The sequence below is a fragment of the Macrobrachium nipponense genome, chromosome 1 (genome assembly GCF_015104395.2).
Source record: "Macrobrachium nipponense isolate FS-2020 chromosome 1, ASM1510439v2, whole genome shotgun sequence".
NCBI classification, from domain to species: Eukaryota; Metazoa; Arthropoda; class Malacostraca; order Decapoda; family Palaemonidae; genus Macrobrachium; species Macrobrachium nipponense.
In genome coordinates this window covers 192537321-192553958 of record NC_087200.1, presented here as the reverse complement: position 1 = coordinate 192553958, position 16638 = coordinate 192537321, and the positions used below count along the sequence as shown (strand labels likewise).

General features: G+C 40.1%; 1 protein-coding gene across 1 annotated transcript in view; it reads right to left on the bottom strand.

The window, feature by feature from the left end:
• LOC135219956 (U4/U6.U5 tri-snRNP-associated protein 1-like) overlaps positions 1-16638 on the bottom strand; it is a 63829-nt gene that overhangs the window by 18920 nt on the left and 28271 nt on the right. The window contains exons 3-4 of the mRNA XM_064257201.1: positions 10797-10999; positions 9624-9770 (exon numbers count right to left, since the gene is read on the bottom strand). Of these exons, the coding sequence (XP_064113271.1) occupies positions 9624-9770; positions 10797-10999 (350 nt within the window). The remainder of the gene's footprint in view (positions 1-9623; positions 9771-10796; positions 11000-16638) is intronic.

Sequence of the window (16638 nt, the reverse complement as noted above, 5' to 3'; positions counted from 1 at the left end):
CATCTGTATACAACAATTCCCACAGCTCTTCACTCCTGATCGCATCACTCAACACCTGCATGACCATGCTTTCTGTAGGTCTATGAATGTACAATAGAGCTCCTGGTTTCCCTCTAGCCTCTTTTCCTGTAGCTGTCTTACTAAGAAGATGGCGTCCACCGTCCCTCTTCATCTCATGAATCCATACTGCTGTTTCCTGATCTTTACAATATCTCTTAATCTCTCATCAGTACTCTCTCAAAACTTTCAATCCATGCTCTGTTAGTTTAATTCCCCTGTAGTTACCACAATCCAGACATCTCCCTTCTGCTTGTATGTATACACCATTAGACTCTCCTCCCTCCCTTGGCATTTCTTCCTTTTCACATTTAGTTTTTTTTAATAAATCCAGCGTCCCTTTCTCCACCTCTGTACCTAGTAATTTGAGCATTTCAATTTGGAACTCTGATGGACCTGGTGATTTACCATTCTTCATTTTCCTTAATGCTCTCTTCACTTCTGTATCCTGTATCTCCCTCACTGGTCCCTCCACCCTCTGTGCTTCCCCCATCTCTTTCTCATTTTCGTATTTTAAACAGTTGTTCAAAATACTCTCGCCATCTCTTCTTAATGTCTTCCTCCCTATACAATATTTCCATCACTATCCTTGATGACACCCAATCTGCCCACATCCTGTCTCTGCCTTTTCCTTAAGTTTGAAGTTTTTAGATATCCTTTTCTCATTTTCTTATTCCTATTCTTTCATTCAACTGCTCTGCTGCCCTTCCAATAACCATACCTACCCTCCTCCTTGCTCTCTTTCCTCTTTTCTGTGCCTTTCTTCTACACCCTGAGCATGCCTTACTTTCCAGTCCTTAAATGCTTTTGATTTTCTTTAATTGATTCTTGTATCTCTCCATTCCACCACCACTTTTCTCCTCTCGACACTCCTTATCCGCTGGTTCTTCCCACAATTTCCTCTGCTTCCCCCACACATATTTCTCTCCTGTCTGACCAGACATACAGATATTTTCCACTATTACCCTGTCCAAATTTTACGCTACCCTTTTACTAACATCTCTCTCTCACAGTCCTCCTAAATTGCTCCCCCTTTCCTCCTTTAAGGTCCCAAATCTTAATTCTAGATCTTCTCTTTCTCTTCTTGGGTTTCCTACCTCTCATTTTAAAATCCATCACCACCAACCTATGCTGTTTAACACACGCTTCTCCCAAGATCACTTTGTAGTTTGTCACATTGCCTTTTGTTGGCTCCTTTCCTTTAACCCGGATGTAATGTATTTGGCTCTGCACTCCTCCACTTTCATAAGTTACCAAGTAATTATCTAACTTTTGAAACCATTTTTTTCATACAGGCCAATTCAAAACTCTGAGCCATCTCCAATAAATAATCCCCATCTTCATTTCTAATTCCAAACCCATGGCCTCCATGTACCTCCTCATACCCATCTCTTCTCTTTCCCACCCTGCCATTCATATCAGCTCCTATTATTAGTTTCTCCTCCTCTTTCACTGTTCTAATGGCAGCCTCAAACTCTTGTCTAAATAATTCTTTCTCTTGCTCTTGGCAACCCATCTGAGGAGTGTATGCTTAGATTATATTTACTACTTTGTCCCCTATTATTACTGGATCTTTAAAAGCCTATCATTTACTCTCTTTAAGTACTTCTACCACTTTTTCCTTCCAGCTGTTACTTACTATGATTCCAACTCCTTCACTTTATCTTGCCATCTAATTCTTTGTCTCCCTCTCAATCTTCTTCCCTCCTTGTCATCCATCCTCAACAGATGCCCATACCATCTCAATCATGACTCTCTTATCACCTCTGAAATCTTTACTAAGCCTGCTCTTCTTATTTCATCGTTTTCCAATCTCTCAAGGAGCGACATTCCCATAATCCTCCTCAGCATTCTCATCTCTATTCTCTCAAGCTTTAATTACTCTTTTCTTCTTACATAGCTGAATCCCACATTGAATGGAGGTGGGATACACAGACCTATTCTATTCCAAAACATTAAGACATGGTAATGACTTTTGAAATAAAAAAATTGCCAGCATTAATACAAAGCTTGCTGTTTCCTTACTTGGTAAGAGAGCTACTGCAGGTGAATACTACTGCTTCTACTCATCTTAACCTGTAGTGGTGTGGCAGTTGAGCCATGGGTCACCTCTACTTAAGTGGGAGCTTTGCAGAAGATAGGCCTGATGGCTAGCAAAGCATACAAAACTGCCCTTGGCCTGGGCACAGTACAAAATTTAAAAACAATCAGACAACGCTGTCACCTACTCTGAAACACACCACAACCCATCCACTTCAGGCACACTGTACCCCACGGCTCCCCAAAAAAACTCAAAAACCCTACAAAAAGGTGAAATGATAGTAAGAGAAAATGAGCACTTCACACTTCCAGTAGGTCAACTGAAGAATGGAAGATAGGGACATAGTGCTTGAAAGCCAAAAAGGTGGCTACTGCTCTGACTTCATAAGCTTTAACTTTAAAAATAGGCAACATTTCTTCCTGGATCAGAGAATGTGCTTCTGAAATCAAGTCCCTCAGGGAGAACGCTGATATTTTCTGTCCTATTCAGATAGTGCCTCAGAGCTCTTATCAGATAAAGAACGCTCTTCTCTTCCTTGGAGCCAAGGATGTCCATAAAATTCTTACTGGTGGTAAAAGAGTGAGGCCAGGGTTTGGACGGGTCCTAATTCTTGGCTGAAAAACCTAGGGTAAAGGAGCAAACTGCATCCCCTAAGGGGAAACCTACTCTTTTATCGATGGCTTCAATTACACTAAATATTTAGCTGTAGCTAAAACCAAGAGGAAGAGTGTCTTACAAGTGAGGTTCCCATGAGAGATGAAACAAAGAGGTTCAAAAGTAGGACCCATTAGCCACTTCAAGATTATATCAATGTTCCAAGAGACCAGATTGTCCTTCCTCTGCTTGATCAGATATCCCTTAACCCCCACAGTCCGGGCTAATATACGCTAATGCGTATGCCCATGACCAGGCTAAATTTAAGGATGGCCAATTTGAAAGGCAAACTAATGGATATATACAAAGAAAATCTAAAAAAAATTGTAAGTGAATATTTCACACCCCTTGCAGGCCTCTTTTCCTTATGACAGTCGTTAATAATATGATAAATTTACACAGTTATAAGTGTTCTTTCTAATATTTTAATTTATTTTGTCAAATTGAAATTACAGCTCAAACAATATCATAAAATTCCTAACATATTTAGTGTAAAATATTTGTGACTCATCCTTGGATGGGAATTTGTGATGTCATTCCCCCTTACGTACTACCTTGAGCAAGACTGATGGTTCTCAGCTCACTAACACTTACAGGGTAATCTGAAGAGTAGCCAATAGTGATATATGGAACAAGGAACATTTTTCCCGCAAAATTCGTTCAAACTGTACGATGCCAAATCTTGATCGTATACCTACAATACCCAAGCTATGGGATTAATGGCAGAGGAAGGCAAATTCCTAGAATTCCTCAGATACACTAGGAGGAAATCAGAAACCTGCATTACAAATGTCTCAGAAGACAAGGCTAGAGGACTGACCAGCAACTTGCAATAGCTTCAGCAGCTTCCCTTGAAAAGCCTTTCACTCTGACAAGCTTGCACACAGTCTGAAGCCTGTCAGGACAAGAGTGGACAACCTTGGTGGTGTCTTCTGAAGTGGGGTTGCCTGAGTAAAGACGGTTATCGGGGAAGGAGCCATGGAGAATCCACCAATAACCGAAGAAGGTTCAGGAAACTATTCCTTTCAAGGGCCAAAACGGGGCTACGAGGGTCATAGTTGAATGATGGGCTTGAAATTTGTTTATCACCTCGCTGGTGAAAAGGCATACAGACCAAGACACCCTAGATGAACCGCTTTCAGCTCTCTGACATTTATATGTAGACTTTGTTGCTCTGGGGTCCACAAGCTGGATACTTCCTGATTCCCCAGTAGAGCTTCCCAGCCTAAGTCTGATACGTCTGAATTAAAGTCTAGGTCAGGGTTCAGAGGTTGAAGGGACTTTTTGATAGTCTTTCTTTGGACAGCCAACATTGCAGGTCCACTTTGATCTCCAGGGTGATCGTAAACATGTGTGTCTGGCTGTGTTTTCCTGTCCCAGTTGGCTTTAAGAAAGAATTAGAGACCTCTGATATGCAGTGTGCCCAGTTTGACAAACATCTCTATGGATGCCAATGTCCCCAATAGGTGCATCCATTGTTGAGCCAAGCACAAAGAAAGGGCTAAACCTGTGCATTGTCAGAAGGCAGCTGGATATTCTCTTGGTGGACATAAAAAGCCCGAAAAGTCAGAGTTGAGAATCATCCCCCATATAGGATCTCTTGGGATGGGATGAACTGAGTCCTCTGTAGGTTGATAAAGAAGGCACAGCTCCTTAGTAAGAAGCAAAAACCTTGTGCAAGTCCTTCAAGCACTTTTCCTTTGACAGGGATCGAAGCAGCTGGTCATCCAGATACAGTTATGTTGATCCTCTCAAGTGGAGCTATTTTGAGAGAGGAGCAAGGACTCCAGGAAACACTTGAGGGGCCACTGGAAGTCTGAAGCAAAGGGCTCAAAACTGATATACTTTGTCCTAAAAGACGAACCTTAGATACTTCCTGGAGTCTGGATGGATCAGAATGTGGAAGTATGCATTCTGCATGTCCAACATTATCATCCTGTCACCCTGGTGAATAGATGAAAAAACAGAATGGTTCATCTCCATCTTGAATTTTGTCTTCTGGACAAAATGATTGAGGGTGCTTACATCTAAGATTGGTCTCCAGCCCCCATGTATTTTCGAAACCACAAAGAGACGGTTGTAAAGCCCTCTGTATAGGAGTTTTTCGACTTTTCTCCTCTACGCCCTTCTTTAGGAGGAGGAAGGAAACTTCCCCTAAGAAGAGCCGAGTTTCTCTGAGCCTCTTAAGTAAGCTGACAATATGATGGAAGAAATGAGTGTCTGGAGGTAAAGGGGCGACATTGCCAAAAGCTGATTTTGAATAAAATGCATTCAAAGTTGAACTATCAATACTGGACATTTCTCTGACTTACTACATCCATGTTTATATTTATTTTACTCGTCTTGCCTAGCCATATACGAAAAAACGAAAAAACAATAATGTTGTGTTGAAAAAAAAAATCATAACATCAAAATTTGCATACCCCAGTATGCAAAACTGTTATGAAAATAGGAAAACCCAAATTTTGTTTACATTGTTAAAAATTTCTTTGTTCACCATAAATACACTATGAGCAATTTCATTGTAAACCAAAAACAAATTTTTTATAAGTTTTATAGATTGGCAATTTTAACATACCACATATTTACAGTATTTTTCCCCCAGTTCCCAAGTACATGGTTCATAGATTATTGTCAGATAATTTCCACTTTGTATCACTTGTTTTTCTCTTCCTTGTAATCTTAGGGACTTCGTACTCCACTTCACTATCACTAGATGACATTTTCATGATGTAAAACCGCCAAAATAATGGCAAAAATAGAAGAGAAATCACTTTATTCCTCCATGCGGGTGTCTGTCATTTAATACTACTGTGCTGGTACGCTGAGCGGGCTGTGGTTGGTTGAGCGCGAAACTATAATACAGCTGGATGAAAGGGAGCTGCTCATTGGCTCATGCACCATGGCCATGTTCACCCTTTACTTCCCAGATGGAGAACATGAAACCATGAAATACATGTTAAAACTTGTATTTTTTCCTTCTGTTCAATATAACTGAAAACCATGAAAACGCTGCTACAGTGGCGCCAATGTGTACGCAGCAGATTTTAAGTGAAAGCAATAAGGAAAAGAAAAGTCCCAACCAGGAAAAGGAGATTAGAACTTGGAAGCTGAGGGGCAAGAAGGCAAGAGAGTTCAGAAGTAAAGTGGAAAGAGCCAGAGGAGAGAGATATGTAAGTGGAATGTCAGAATCACTGGAGGTGTGTGGGAGGACCAGTGGTAAGCAAACACAGGAAAAAGAAACATAGTGGTGGAATCAAGAGGTTCAAAGAGCTGTAAAGTAGAAGAGTATAGCCATAAGAGGGTGGGAAGAAGATAACAACTACCAAACAAGAGAGGAGTATAGACAGACAAAGAGAGTGGTAGTGATTGCAAAGGGAGAAGGCAGGAAAGAATGGTATGAGATGATGGGAACACCTGAGGGAGAAAAGATAATCGACAGAATTGCAGAAGTGAGAAGAAAACACAGGCAGGATGTAGGAGAGGTAGGAATTATTAAAGATGAAAAAAGACATTTTTATAATAATATAAAGTTTCACTTAAACTTACCCGGTGGTTACATATAGCTGTCGTCTCCTGACGTCACAGCAGAATTTGAAATTTGCGGTAGCGCTAATGGTTTGACAGGTGATCCCTCTACTTCCGCCCTCTACCGGGTACCAGGAACCATTCCAACAATAAATCAGAAGTTTCATGCCTACCTGTCCATATGAGGGGAGGAGGGCGGGCTTCGTTATGTAACCACCAGGTAAATATAAGTGAAACTTTATATTATTATAAAAATGTCATTTTCACTTATATAACTTACCCGGTGGTTACATATAGCTGATTGACACAATTAGGTGGTGGGACAATGGCAGCTAAAATAACAACTGTTGGAATTATCCGGAGATATAGGTTCCTTACCTTTAAAGACCGCTGACTCAGTGGTTACTGCCTCTGTAGTCTGCTGGCCTTTATTGTACCGACAGGATATATGGATCCGTGTGTCGGACACAATAAGTACTTGCCGTTGAGGACGTGACCGTAACGGACAAGACTATAATGCCCTGCTCAGGGCGCAGTACAAATCACCACAATATACAACCAAAATAACTATAGCGCTAGCAAAAAGATCAGTAAACTCAAGGTACATCACCAAAAGGAGAAAACCAAGATGATCAAATCCAAATTCCAACCAGCAGAGGAACCGTGTTATCGGTTCCGACGGCAGGAAACTTCTGATTTATTGTTGGAATGGTTCCCGGTACCCGGTAGAGGGCGGGAGTAGAGGGATCACCTGTCAAACCATTAGCGCTACCGCGAATTTCAAATTCTGCAGTGACGTCAGGAGACGACAGCTATATGTAACCACCAGGTAGTTATATAAGTGAAATGGAAATATTTCAATTGAGGAAGAGGATGTAAAAAAAGATGGAGAGACTATTTTTCACAACTATTAAACAATGGGAATGAGTGTGAAGAAATGGAAAATGTTCCTCCAGTAGAAGGACCAATGACAAAACATCAGAGAGAGTGAAGCTCAGAATGCTTTAAAGAAAGGAAAAGTAAATAAAGCTGCAGGAAAGTCAGAGGCAACAATAGAAATGATTAAAGCATTGGGAAATCTAGGCAAATAATGGGTGCACATACTATCGGAAAAGATCTGGGATATAGAGGAAATGCCAAGGGACTGGAACGATAGTTGGATAATTAAAATGTACAAACAAAAAGGAGACGTGTTAAAGTGTGGGACCTACAGAGGAATAAAGCTTTTGGAGCACATATTAAAGATACTAGAAAGAATAGTAGAAGGAAGGTGGAGAGAGTTTAATAGATATATATGAGCAGCAGTTTGGGTTTATGAAATAAAAGAGCACAGTGGATGCTATTTTTATAGTAAGACAAGTCTAAGGGAAGTGTCTAGAAGGAAACAGGAAAGTTTAGAAGTGTTTTGTGGATCTTGAAAAGCCATATTACAGGGTACCAAGAGTAGTAGTCTACTGATGTTTTGAGAAAGAGAGGAGTACCAGAGAAGTAGGGAAGGTTATTGAAGATGATGTATGAAGGGGCAAGAACCACTGTACAGACAAAATATGGGGAGACAGAGGCATTCCATGTGGAGGTTGACCTCTATCAGGGATCAGCTCTGAGCCCATTCTTGTCCCTCGTTGTTACAGACACACTGACGTCAGAATTAAGGAATAACGAAGAACTGTGAGAACTGATGTTTACTGATGATTTAGTCATTATAGGAGACACAAAAGAAGAACTACAAGAAAGGTAGTAGAGAAGGACATAAAAAAGTAAACATTCAGGTGGAAGATGGTACAGTGCTAAAGGAGAACAATAAGTTTAACTATACTTGGGATCAATAATAACAAAGGAACAAGTTACTGAGAAAGCCGTGAGAGAGACTGAAAGAAGCATGGCAAAAATGGAGAGAAGTAACTGGAGTTTTAGACAAGAAAATGCCACTAAAGCTCAAAATGAAGATTTATAAGACAGTTATCAGGCTTGAACTGTTATGTAAAGCAGAAATTTGGGCACTTAAGAGGAAAGAAGAGGAACTGTTGGAAAAAACCAAGTGAGGATGGTGAGATGGATTGCTGGAATATCACTAATCTGGAAAGGAGGGAGGGGACTCCAGATAAAATAAGAAGAATGTGTGGTATATGTAATGTAAAGGAGAAGCTTGTTTGAGATACTATGGCATGTAATAAGAAGAGAGGAGGTGGAACCAATCAAGAGAGCTAAGAACATGCCAGTGATGGGGAGGAGGAGTGTGGGCGGTCAACAGATCAGATGGATGTGGTGAGGAGAGATATGGGTGTGGTGGGACTGGGGGAAGATGCAAGGAATCGAAATAGATGGAAAAAGTTGATTCTAGTGGCCAACCCAGCTATACAATGGGATTGATGAGGTCGAAAGTGGTAGTTATGTAAAACACACTAGATACAAAATGAAAATACATTTTCAGTAGTGTAAAATACAGAAAATTACTACTAAACACCTCAGCTAGATAGAAAACTTACTGAACAAATTTGTGTGTGTGCTTTCACTTCAAAACAATATTCTTATGCAAATTAATAATCAATGACCTTAGAGAGGACATGCTGTGCATTTGCCTGTTTTTCATTTTATCTATGCAAATTGGCTGACTTATCCTGCCCATGTGTTGATTTACAAAATTTTGTAAAAGATGTAGTATTCTTTTCCACATCACTGTGTTTTCAATAACAATTATTCTGCAAGTAATCTTGACAACAACTATAAATATTTGCTAGTACTCATGCTTGATTTTTGAACTCGAGCTTGAGTATCCTTGACTTTTCTTCCTGGAAGCATAAAGGCAAATTTTTCAAAATGTTTTGTAAACTTTTCTTTAAATAGTTTCTTCTTGCATTCTTTTCTATAATCTCACCCATACAGTCAATAATGAGAATTTAGAGATAAAAATACATTTTCCTGTCCAGAAAATAAAATCTACAGGGAGAGAGTTGTAGAATTATTTTGAATAAGTACTATACAACAATCCTACCCTTTTTATAATTCCTTGGACTGGAGTTTACAATGGCAGAAATAATGTTACTGAGCTTACTTACCACTACAATTAGAAAGGAAAATTTAGGGAATAAATATTAGACTCATTCATCTACATACAATTTTGCTTATAACTTAGAAAAACATCACAAAAATGACAAATATAAAACTACAAATTGTTTCCATTATTTCAATTAAAAACTATAGCCATAAAAGATGCCTAGTTCAAGGCAATATAATTATTCCATGTGGAATTCTGAACATGGTTAAAATACATACAATTCCCTAGCTAACACCAAAATTCTCTAAATCAAGACATTTTGTCAACCAATAATATAAAATACTGTACCTGCAGTTTCTGGGCTAAATTTTCTGCAGGCTTATGTACAAACTGCTCTCCAGCAACAGTGACTTTCTTCCCGTCAGTATCTTTCATGTCTTCATCTTCTTCATTTACTTCATTGGATTCGTCTTCCTTCTTTGGAACATTATCAACCTATTGGGAAAAATATAAACTTTAACATTACTGTTCTACATAAAATCTTATGTAAATCTGCATGAACTTTCTGACATTGCAGAATAAACCACATCCTTCACTTCCAGCTAACAGTCTATGCATCCAGGCTCCAGTGGCCCTCTGGTGGCAGATGAGTTACATTTGTGTTTTGGTTCCTGCCATGTTTTACCCATACAATACACTCTGCTCCTGTGTTACCTGCTTTTTCACAATTTACAATTGTATTTAAAAATGTTAAAGTACTTAACTAAATACTTTATGGAAGATCTCAAAAGAGCATTTAGTGCCTTTATTTCTTCTGTCCGTCTTGCCTTAAGGAAGTGCCTTTATACAGTAGTACATCAGTTTACAGGTACAGACAAAGTTAGCACTTCTTTGGGTCAGCCATCATGTTCAATGTTTTAATAACTTTCCTTAATTTAGTGCAGTAGTTTATGGACTAACTACTCAAGTTGTATTGGTTAAAGTATGAAGTTAATTTTAGAATGTGCTTTTGTGTATTAAACATCACAGTCATTCTTCTCTCTTGCTTCACATTCAAAGTGTATCCTATACCATCAACTGTTCTGTTTCACTTCTTGTATCCTGTACTATAAACTGTTTGCTTCACTTCTTTCTTGAGTCTATTCCGTTCTTTTTCTCCTCCAAGCCCTGGCTTTATAAATCAATCCAACTGAGCAGAAATTACAGAAGCCTGTATGCCTAAGATTCAGATTACTGTAAAGTAATTTACATCTGCTCTAAACAACGCAAACAACAACTCGGGTCTCTTACCAGAGGGTTGATGGGACAAGGATGCAAGGAATGCCAACTAGAACTAGAGAATCTCATCTTTTCTGTGTAACACAAGAACATATACATGACGAGAATTCAAAATTTAATAGGATGAAATTCACATTTCCCATTTTCTTGTCTCTCTTCCTTGTCACATTTTTCTAATTGAGAGAGTGAGAAAGAGATAATTACATATAAAAACAAACCATTAAGAATCTATGAGAACCATACCTTTAATGGCTTCAAGCCTAACTTTGCTCTTATCTTATTTGTTTCTTCAATGGATAGAGATACTTCTCCTGCACCTTCTTTTTCAAATCCAACTGAACCACCAATTGGAAAAAAATCCACTCCCACAGGCTGCAACTGCGGCTGACTTGGAGGTGGAGAGGGAGACTGCTTCCCAAGTTTTGAAGATTGAGGAAACTGGTATGCTGCAATGAACATTTTAATGAAACTATTACTACATATGTCAGAAATTACCAAAATACTTAATCACAGTGTACTGTAAAAATAGTAACTGCTTTGTAAAATGAACACTGTTAAGAATAAGCTAGAAGTACAAAAGTTTCAAATGCTAAGAAAATGGAAAAAGTTTAATTCAAACAAATCTCAACTTCTTAATTAAACAAACCCATAGTTTACAAGTGCCCAATCCTGTGGTCTTTTGTTACCTGGATGACTAAAAGGAAAAAGAACCATCACCTGCCTAGGTATCCTCCTTGCCAGTGCCTCTGGTGGCAACAATGGTGATTAGATCATCCCTTGTGCTGTCCAGACTTATTTTTACAGGAGTTGCAGTGCCCAGAAGGGGGGCACTTGCAATATGTAAAAAAAAAATAGCTAATATTCAGTTTACATGTGCCTGCATATGCTAATTAGGGGGAAAGATATTACTGCTTTAAGTACAAAAATTTAAACCAGGGTGCAGAGATAGGCAATACTCTAAGTGAAGAAGGTCAGAAAATCGCATGATCTTTGTACTATTATGGGTTTAACAGCAAGGTTGGAACTTTGTAGTACGACCAAAGAATATTCTCTGGTAAAAATGCAAGAAGTAATAAAGACACATCATCCACATGAAGGATTTCATACAAGTGCTACAAGTTTGAGGTAAAAGTAGTCTGGTTCAGGTGAGAAGGCAAGACTAGCACAGTGCCGCCACCTCAATTTTGCCCTGACGCCTTCAAAGGACCATGAATTTGATATGTTTTTCAATCAGGGAAGTGAAAAACTGTGGCCCTGAATTCCAACTGAAAGGTATGGGACTCAGCTCATAAACTCAATTATGGAATTCAACTACTGGATGCCTCTATATCCTGGGTGTCTAGACATAAGAGTATGCACATGAGGGATACCAAGGCTGTTAATCGCAGTTTGTTATCACCGAAGAAGTCAAATCACTGTTATCTGAAAATAAAGGTAATAATAAATCACTGCTGCTACTTGATAGTAGCTAGGATCTTCTTAAGAACATTCTCATATAGGACAATTAAGTCATGACAGAGAACAAAAGCTTTTTAGCCAAATCCAAGTTGAGGAAGGGTCTGATAAAGTGCCTATTCCAATGACCAATTTAATTTCCACACAGAAGAGTCGATCATAGTGGCTGGCTACACATATACAACCAGCATATTCTCCAGTGCAACCCTCAACTCTGCCAACAAGGCCTGAGCTGTGGCAAACACAAAAGGAAGGCTGGAAAATGGATCAGTATGGAAAAGAGAGTGTGGGATTCCTCAGAAGGTAGCCTGTAATGTAAAACATCATGAATTGAGTGTGAAGAAATGATTGTCAGTCAAAATCACACCAACTTCCTAGAAAATGTCAAGAGGCTGGGTGGATATGACTTCCAGTATGTACTTAACAAGCTTTGCCCTCACTGCTGCAGACAGGGCCAGAGCTTTGGGCAGTCCCATACGGTAGGACAGTAAAATGACATTTTAATAATCAAATGAAGATTTGTATATACTTACCCAGTAAATACATAGCTATAATAAGTTCCACTTACACTGCAGCTTGAATTCAAAATTTCGTGGGTAACACTTCAAACTATTGTGAAGGTGACTAGTTCTGCCAACTAGCAGGAGAGTAGGAATAACTGTAAGCAAAAAGCTCGGTTTGTTCATGCCCTATGTCCATCAGCAGGGAGGAGGGAGGGCTCTAATCATGTAATTATGGGGTAAGTATATACTATAAGCATTTTATTGAAGTGTCTTATCGAACAATTATACCGCTGTAGGTTCCCTACATGGCGGACAAAAGATTCAAACTTTCAAACCATCGCTGATGTAGGGGACATCATCTCCCGCCACTCGAGGGAGGAACAGGTGCAAGATACCAGGTGTAGTCAATTCATTCTCTGCCGGCTTCTGGTTAACCTATGAAAGGACGAAAGAGAAGAGGAAATATCGGAAGAAAAATTAAGGACAAACCTCCAAAGTTCCCCTCAGTAATTTCCAAAGCGCAAAAGGGCAAAAATATGCAATAAGGGTATAGGCACACCCTTGCCACTGACTCATAACACATAAAGTAGAAAGGCAGTTAGCAAGGCTATCACAAAAATGGGTTTGTATAATAATTATTAAAGTCAATTAATTATTAACACCAAACTCAATATACAATGGTCCCCCGTATTCGCAGGGGATGCGTACCAGACCCCTCCGTGAATAGTTGGAACCCTTAAAAAAAAAAGGCTTAAAATGGCCTATTTTGTTAGGTAAAACTCAAGAAAATCCACTAAATATTTATATACCTGTTTTTTTTAATAGTTTTGTGCATTTTATGATAAAATTGATTAAAAAAACAGGAATTTGTGGATATTTCCCAAAGATAAATACCTCCAATAGGCGAATTTCCAGCGAATAATGGGGATATATGTTCCAGAGAGAAATTCGCAAGTGCGCGAGTCCGCGAATCCAGAGAACTCGAGTACAGGGGGCCCACTGTACAGTAGTACCTCGAGATACGAAAGGCTCAACTTACGAAAAATCCAAGTTACGAAAGCCAATGCGAAAAATTTTACTGCTCTACATACGAAAAGTTTTCAAGATACGAAAGGTTTCTGAAAGTCCGAGATTCGCCCCATAACAATTTTGAAACTCGCGCCGCACGCCGCCATCTTAGTTATAGTAGACTCGCCACCATCCTCCTGCTCTCCCATTGGTTCCTGATGCTAGCCAAGCCATGAGATCCTTCTCTCTGATTGGACAGCATCCCTCCCATCATGCATCTTCTATACTTACGTGTTGGCGTCCCTTAGCTCGGCCACTCCACACCCGAAACTTTACCGTACACAATCAGCATTCGTTCGCTCCAACGATTTCATTTAGTAACGTAAATTCGTTAGTGATTTCGTTGCAGTACATATTATCGTGTTGTGCGAAGACTGTATATTGTGTAACTTTACGTAAATTAACGTAGTCATGGGTCCCAAGAAAGTTGAAATTCACGGAAAGAAGCGCATGCTCTCTTTGGAGACAAAGATGGATATCATAAAGAAGTACGAAGCTGGTATGCGATTGAGTGTGATCGCAAAGGAATACGGCCATAATCCGTCGACAATAGGCACCATCCTTAAACAGAAGGATGCCATCAAAGCAACTACACCGTCGAAGGGCATCACTATTCTGTCCAGCAAGAGGAGCCATGTGCGCGACAAGATGGAACGGCTGCTCCTCATCTGGATAAAACGGAGACGGCAATCGCTCACAAGCCCACAAGTGCTATTCTCGGCGATTTGATTGCGCAGGCGGAAGACGAGGAGAGGAAAGGGACTTCAACGCCAACCCCAGAGTTCAAGGCTTCGCATGGCTGGTTCGAGAAATTCCGTAAACAGACTGCATCCATTCGGTGGTGCGTCATGGGGAGGCTGGCCAGCTCGGACACGAAAGCGGCCGAAGCATTTAAGAAGACTTTCGACGAGATGATGACCAAGGAAGCTACAGTTTTCTCAGCAGGTTTTCAACTGTGATGAGACTGGCCTTTTTTGGGGAAAAAAATGCCTCGCCGGACGTACATCACGAGGAAGAGAAGAAGCTACCCGGGCATAAGCCTATGAAAGACAGGCTTACGCTCGCACTTTGTTCGACGCCAGTGGGGATTGCAAGGTGAAGCCCCCTACTGATGTATCAACTCCGAGACTCCTCGAGCCTTCAAGGCCCACAAAGTGTTGAAGGAGAAGCTTCCAGTGATGTGGAGGGCTAATGCAAAAGCCTGGGTAACGAGGCTTTTGTTCCCGAGTGGGTTACATCTGTGTTCGGCCAGACGTTAAGAGTTTTGTGCAAGAAAGCGCTCACCCCCTGAAATGTCTGCTGGTGTTGGACAATGCCCCTCCCCACCCTCCTGGCCTCGAGGAAGATATCCTAGCGGAGTATTCCTTCGTTAAGATTCTTTTTCTTCCGACCCGCCCAACACCACCCCTCTCCTCCAGCCCATGGACCAGCAAGTGATAGCGAACTTTAAGAAGCTGTACACGAAACATCTTTTCAGAGATGTTTCGACATCACCAATACCACAAACCTCACCTTGCGTCAATTTTGGAAGGAGCATTTCGACATCGTCATTTGCATCCGACTCATTGACCTAGCTTGGCAGGAGGTTTCGAGGCGAACCTTGAATTCCTCGTGGAGGAAACTCTGGCCTGATGCTGTATCCGCCAGAGACTTCGAGGGATTCGACGTGGGCGAAGCTGGTGCTGCAGAGTCAGAAACAGTTGACGATCCCGAAACTGTTTTTGGAACCAGATCTTGACGAGATCGTTGCACTCGGCAAGTCCATGGGGCTGGTCATCGACAAGGACGACATCAACGACCTTCTCGAGGAGCACAAGAGGAGCTTACGACGGATGACCTGAAGGAGTTGGAGGCCATGCAACTTAACGTCGTTCAAGAGGAGTTCTCTAGCAGCAGCGAGGAAGAGGAGGAGGAGCCTATGACAACGGCAGAAATTAAGGATATTCTAGGCGCTTTTCATAAAGTGCAATCGTTTATCGAAAAAAGACACCCCGAAAAGGCTCACACAGGTCGTATGCTTGCGCAGTTCGATGACGTTTGCCTGAGTCGTTTCAGGAACATTGTGAAAAGTAGGCAGAGGCAATCTTCCTTGGATCATTATTTTTTTAAAGAGGCCTTCAGCATTAGCAGGAGTAAGCAAAAGGAAGAACCAAGTGGATAAAAAACAAAAGAAAGTTGAAAGCAAAAAGGAAGAACAAGGGTAAAAAAAACAGAAGTTGAAAGCAAAAAGGAAGAACCAAGTGATGAAAAAAACAGAACGTTGAAAGCGGTGATGAAGTGGAAATTCTGTATAAAAAAAAAAAAAAAACCTACGTAAAAGTAAAAAAAAAAAAAAATTAAATTAAAAAATGAAAAAAAAAAATTTTTTTACGTAATTTCTAGATTTTTGTAAGTTAAGTGTTACAGTTTTGTTAAGGTGTTTCGTAAATTTTAGTTTTATGTTTTCCTTAAATTTTTTATGTGTTTTCGTAAAGTTAAGTGTACGTACGTACGTACGTATGTTATCTGCCGTTTGTCCTCCTCCTCCTCCTCTTCCGCCACTATCGGAGATAGCCTCATTCGAAAGGTAAGCTTCCACATTTTACGTTACAGTAATAATATTTCTTGTACACTAATATACACTTTATTTACAGGTTTTGGATTTTTATTCTTAATTTAGGTATTGAATGGTCCAAATTGTTGTAGTATTTCATTGTTTATAGGTCAATTTAGCTTTATTATGAAATTTAATGGCGTGTTTTTGGAGGGCTTGGAACGGATTAGCCATTTTACATGTAAAATGTGTTCCAAGATATGAAAAACTCATTATACGAAGGCCGCCTTGAAACGGATTAATTTCGTATCTCGAGGTACCACTGTATATATATTCATTCAAAATAATAAAAGAAAGATCCCACCAGGAAATCATCTTTAATGGCTAGTCAGCAAAGCTCACAAACAAGTCTTCGTTGGAAGACAGCGAAAGCAAAGTGGAGTGTTTACATCTAGGCAGGGCAGGTGGGCCTACCTAACTGCCAGATGGTAGTTACTGCCTAACCACCTTGTTCAAGAAAATCGTT